Source organism: Opisthorchis viverrini (assembly GCF_000715545.1).
Source record: "Opisthorchis viverrini unplaced genomic scaffold opera_v5_215, whole genome shotgun sequence".
NCBI lineage: Eukaryota > Metazoa > Platyhelminthes > Trematoda > Opisthorchiida > Opisthorchiidae > Opisthorchis > Opisthorchis viverrini.
In genome coordinates, this window is record NW_008751868.1 from 676,432 (window position 1) to 681,720 (window position 5,289).

The 5,289-nt window shown below is 46.8% G+C and overlaps 3 protein-coding genes across 3 annotated transcripts in view; 2 read left to right on the forward strand and 1 right to left on the reverse strand.

Annotated features, from left to right (window-relative positions):
• T265_08327 (hypothetical protein) overlaps nt 1–1,476 on the reverse strand; it is a gene marked incomplete at both ends in the record, with an annotated part of 40,709 nt that extends 39,233 nt beyond the window's left edge. The window contains one exon of the mRNA XM_009174093.1: nt 1,303–1,476. Coding sequence (XP_009172357.1) covers nt 1,303–1,421 — 119 coding nt within the window. The remainder of the gene's footprint in view (nt 1–1,302) is intronic.
• A 680-nt stretch (nt 1,477–2,156) lies between these two features.
• T265_08328 (hypothetical protein) lies at nt 2,157–2,564 on the forward strand (the record flags this gene model as incomplete). The annotated part of the gene is made up of 1 exon (XM_009174094.1): nt 2,157–2,564. The coding sequence occupies one exon, from the start codon at nt 2,157–2,159 to the stop codon at nt 2,562–2,564; it is 408 nt and encodes a 135-aa protein (XP_009172358.1).
• An 879-nt stretch (nt 2,565–3,443) lies between these two features.
• On the forward strand, nt 3,444–3,716 carry T265_08329 (hypothetical protein; the record flags this gene model as incomplete). The annotated part of the gene is made up of 1 exon (XM_009174095.1): nt 3,444–3,716. One exon carries the CDS (start codon nt 3,444–3,446, stop codon nt 3,714–3,716), a length of 273 nt encoding a protein of 90 aa, XP_009172359.1.
• Between the last annotated feature and the right edge of the window lie 1,573 nt (nt 3,717–5,289).

A 5,289-nucleotide genomic window follows, 5' to 3' on the forward strand; every position in this document is an offset into this window, starting at 1 on the left:
AGGTATGTAAAAGAGAACGAAGGGAGGCGTCAGCAGTAGCCTGTTTTCGCTTACCCGCCCTGCTGTATGCAGCAAGTAAGGCGACCCGGCTGATGGAACCACGCGACGGCCGGTGTGGCATGAGTTTATTTGTATATGTGCAGTTCATGGTTGTACGTGGGCTGGGATACTGCCAGGGTGCCCACACTTAGACAGGAGGATGATTAGGGTCCTCACTCAAAGCCTTTGGCTCAAAAGCCTAACCGCAAGGCAGCGGCGTTTGGCGGGAAATGCGAATGTATTACCATTTCTACGGAACAAGTCGCCACATGTTCCAACCCCCAACCTGGAGGGCCAGGAAACTGTGTTCGTCAGACCTCTAACCAGTGACCAACCTGGTGCGAGAGACTTTGTGAGTGTCGCCGGACACTCCAGTATAGCTCAATGGATCGCTGAGGTGCGCAAACCGTCACGCCACTGTAAGGTCCAACTCTTCGTGATGGATTTGCATTTAGTTAAGAATCAAACGACAATTTCCAGAAAGCTAGAGAGGGCTATCTAACGCAATTCTAATACGTCAGGATGGAGTTCAGAACCCCTTTTTTCTTAAATCAGAGTGAATGGCATCTGCAGGATTGTCGTGCATTAACATGCAACATCGAGGAATTCGCTAACCATCTGTTGAGTGCGCCGACCACCAGCTTTTCGCTCAGCGCTTTACTTTCGTAGTTCTGGTGAGTCTAGCATGAAAAGGCACCCCCTCTTCTAGGTCTCCGGGATCCTTGAGTCGGAAAAGGTAAAATTCGAAACAAAGAGACTTTCTGTGCTAATTTCTGAATACGCCGAGAAAGATCGCGAACCGAGGATCTCCTTCCGGAGATAAATGAAGAACTATCGGACGCCGAGGGGTGACCGTTCCATCCTGAAACCGCGGAAGATCCCTGCCTATGGGTGGGTGCACTCTATTTTTGCATCCTCGGGTACTCTGTTGGGCTCGTGGTGAAGACAGCAGATTTGTGAATACTCCATTGCAACTCCATCAGTCCATGGAAGAAGCATGAACGCTGTCTCACATCTTCACAGTATTCATAACGGATGTCAACGTCCTTTTCATTTCAACGAAACAGACGCTGCGTCTTCATTCAACAAAATAACGAGGACATGGTGGTTACAAGTAAACCCGGAGAAAAAAATCATCCTTAACAAACTCAGAAAGATGTTCAGCGTGGACCCGCGCGCGCCCAAAAGAGTTCGAGCATGATGACTAATACACTGTAGAAGCTCAGGATACCCAAGAAAAGTTAAACGACGTACGCCACTTACACAACGTATCCCTGTGCTCCAGACCCGATCGGTGTCAGGTTAGAATAACGCATCGGTATGACGAATCTTGAGTCACCAATTACTTTCACATGGTAGCCTGGAGGGACCTCTGCGGACATGCCTGACGCACAGCACAAAGTGGGCTAAAGTTAGGCCCGAAAGGTGGCAGAAAACCCCGCTCTTTACTGAAGGTCAGTCTGCCAGTCACTCAGTTCAATTCAGTAGGTTCAACGGGTAGCCAACATGTAACTGGTTCTTGTCCAATCTACGCGGTGGCATGGATTGTCCATTCACCAAGATCGATTTTGAAACTTCATCTGACCTATTCTTGAGGCTGTGTTCGACCAACTGTCGCAAACACGAGGTAGTAGCCGGAGGCCCGTAGAATCGGGGTGTTCGGAATCGATTGCTGCTCCCTGGGTGGGTGATTGAAAGTGATGGGAACAGTTACCCATCATGAATGGCGGTGGTGAGTATAACAGCGTTAATAGTTTCTAATAGGGCTTAAAGAGAACATACTCGAACGGGTTGGATATCAAATAAGCCCACCTCTGAACCTGGTCTAGTACTAGCCGGTTGGTGAAGTGTAAATCAGCCTTCACCAAAGTTGGATTAGTAAATGTTTGAGAAGAAAATGGTCACTTCAGTTAAAGAGACCAGAGAATGACGTCTGAAAAAGCGATAAATGGACTTTACTGGTCAATGTTGTAAGGATAAGACTGCAAAATTCATAATAGGCTAGAAGAGTATGAAGAACTGTGTCAGGAAACAATATGCCAAAAGTGTTTATATTTGGCCAAGGGAATGAGGGGAGGATGTGTGGGACGCCGCTTGAGTGTGAGCAGAACATTAATATGGGATGGACGACGCTACACTTCGAGGGTGTTAAATTTTTTGTGTATGTACGAAGAGAACACGAGGATGTGGAAGGGTTGAAAAAAGATTCTTCACAAGTCAGCGCAACCTCCATTGAAGGATTTGGTAGTGGTATACCAGCGGACTGTATCTGGGACAGGGAGGATCAACTTTTCTTGAAAATATCTCAGAAAAGAGCCCATACAGTGTTCGTCCGGTGTCAACGTCCTCAGCACAGGCTGTCTGAGGGCTATCTTTATACAACGCCAATAACTGGCAAAAATAAAGCCAAATACATCACGCTTAAACCTGGGGTTCCAAACTTGGTTGTGGTGCTCCAGAAGAAACCAAGGATGGGCGGTGAACAATGTTGGGAGGGCGGTTTTTTGGAGATTCGCTATGGATAGGATGAACCAACCGTATGGCATTAGTGGAGGTTTCGGTTACCCGGAAACAGTCGGTATAGTGTCTGATTTGCTGAGTTTGAATGAATGAGATTGACGTCATTAAGTTCCTACGCGCAATCCTGTCGTAGCCGATTACGAAAGAGTTTTGATTACGCTGAGATGAACGGACACTGAGGACTTTGTAGGGTATCCCGGTTGTTTTAAAATTTTGCTCAGTCAGCTGTATGTAGCACGTTCGAGCATCCGGCGTTGATAAGCAAGGCAAACGTTTGCTGAATTTTGTGGATGATTTATCATAATTTCCTCGGGAAACTCCGCTTATGGCTCGAAAGGTCCGAAAACAGAGCTTTCCGGCTGACGTGGAGGGCTAGTATTCAGCGAAATAGAATGCCATTGTTGTTAGGCTCTTCCCATCTAGGAAAGGTGATTGTGTGGAAACCCGTCAGGTGTTTTAGGAAAAGTTAGACAATTACGGTTGTTGTTTCTCTTTTACTGGACTTTGTTCTGAAGGTGGGAGTAACATAGCGGTTTTTCATGACAGATAGATGTGGCCTGATACCAGGATGAGTAGGGTGGATCAGGCCTTCTCAGTCTGATGCAGGAGGTCGACAAGAACCATAGGACGGCCATCTGGCGCATTGTGGTGCCCCCCTTTCATAGATGTGCCAATAAAATCCTACTTTTATGGCGTATAAATAACACTAATCACTAGGCTTTTATAAATTAAAAACGATCAAGTATAGAAGTACGATAGCGCCGGCATGCCTTTTCAGTTACATTGGGGCTGGATCCTGTCTGGCAAGTGCAGGCTCTAGTATCACAAATAGGTGCAAAAAACGTACTCTAGAATCCACATTAGCCGAAGACCTTGACAGTGGTATGGTATCAAATGTATACGTGCAAATGTCTGCGGGCGTTCAGACCATTTCAGAAGGTGAAGGTGGGATTCCCGCACGTAGACAGTATATCAGATGGGTTCCAGTGTGTGGTTCTCAGAAACTTGATCGGCCAGGCGCAACGATCGGGTTCACAAGAGTTCTAGTTGCCATTGAGGACCCGGAAAATCACTTGGTCAATGTGGGGAAGGAGGATGGGTTCCGTCAGACCTCTCAGCTGGGTACACCCGATGCTGAGGACAAATTCGAAAAGTGACGGTTAACATTGGTTGCGAAACCGAGTTTGGTTGCCTAGGTGTTAATGCCTGTCACTGAAATTGACTGTGTGTAGAAAAGCATCGAATCCTGGTGGACGGGAGGTCAGTGCCACCGATCAATGGGTGGTTTGACAAGGTCCACACTTGCCGATATTTTTAATAACCAGGTGCTAGGTAATGTGACAGACGCGTAAAAAATAACCCGTGCCCCCCTTAGTGGATAGGGCGTAGTTATGGGATACGTCCGTTCAGACATACCCTAGGCCATAAAGTGTTAATAAACGATAGTTGAGCGGAAAATATGAAGCCAAGAAGCATGTTCCGAGCACGATGGGATAAAAAATGCTTGATGTGACTTAGAGAGGCTATTTTCAGATCCACTGAGTCAAGATTCACCAAGTAGTATTGAATAAATTAATGTCACTGATACTAAATCGTGAAGCTCAGAGGTCTTACATGTGTCTTGGTAGTTTGCATGGTTGCACTTCAGCCCTGCCTATTCTGCCACTCTGTTTGGCTGACCAGAACTCGGAGACAAGAGGGAAGTGTGGGGTGTGCGAGGGGAGGAGGCTGATCGGGCCGTTTGGAAAGAAAAAACGGGGCTATGCGAGGATGACATCCTGCCTTAGGGTTAGGTCGGGGATAAGACCAGTGAAGGTTGGGAAATATACTTGCAGGTGAGGTGAACCAAGGAGGATAGGGATCATAAGCAGGGAAAGATGGTTGCAGGAAATAAAATGGAGTTTTATAGTTGAGTGCTAAGATGAAGAAGGAGAGTATGTGAGGGTAGCGGTCTTTGGGAAACAAGCCGGTCTATGACCATTACGGGTGAGGTGTTTTGTGAGGCATCTCGCACTAGTAGGGTGAACGAGTGTCCGAGCGAGTAGTCCATTGTTCTTTTCAGAATGCTGCGTTACGGTTATGGTTCATTTTCAGTTGCCATAACAGCCGGGTACCTTGACTGAAAAAACATTGATAGATTCCTCTGTTTTCTGAGTGGGGTCCTGAAAGGTCGAGAACGAGGTGGTGTTGCAGTAAAAGAGGTCCAGTGATGTACTGACTGCATCGTAAGCTGTTTTAAAGGTGCGCGGGCCTCTGGTAACGGTTGTTCTGCCCACAGCTTATGCGAAAGTGATAAGTCGGTGAATGAAAGGCTGAGGCCTTCTAAAAAACGGCTAACTTTGTTGATTTCATGCAGAGGTACATCGATTCTCCTGTGTTAGACGTTTTCGGGCCTTCGTCCACTAAACAGAAGGTATCAAATTATGGGGATTTTACACCTGGTCCCCAGGTCGGTATATACAGGGCACCATCTTTAGGAAATGATGCGGTGGCTTTCCCTTCCCTAGAAAATAAAGTAAATGTTAACAATGCCATGCTGAATGCCTTTGGATTGCTTTTTTCCCGAATCGTTTGAAGGATTGCAGGAAACAGGTCAGTTGGTCTGTAGAAACTTTGATACCAATGCTGGGAGGAAACCGTAACAGCTGACGGCAGGGAGTTAAGCGGCAAAAGTGTGAGCTATAAGGGAACACAGGTACATGTTTCGACGGCATGTTGTCCAGAGGTTGC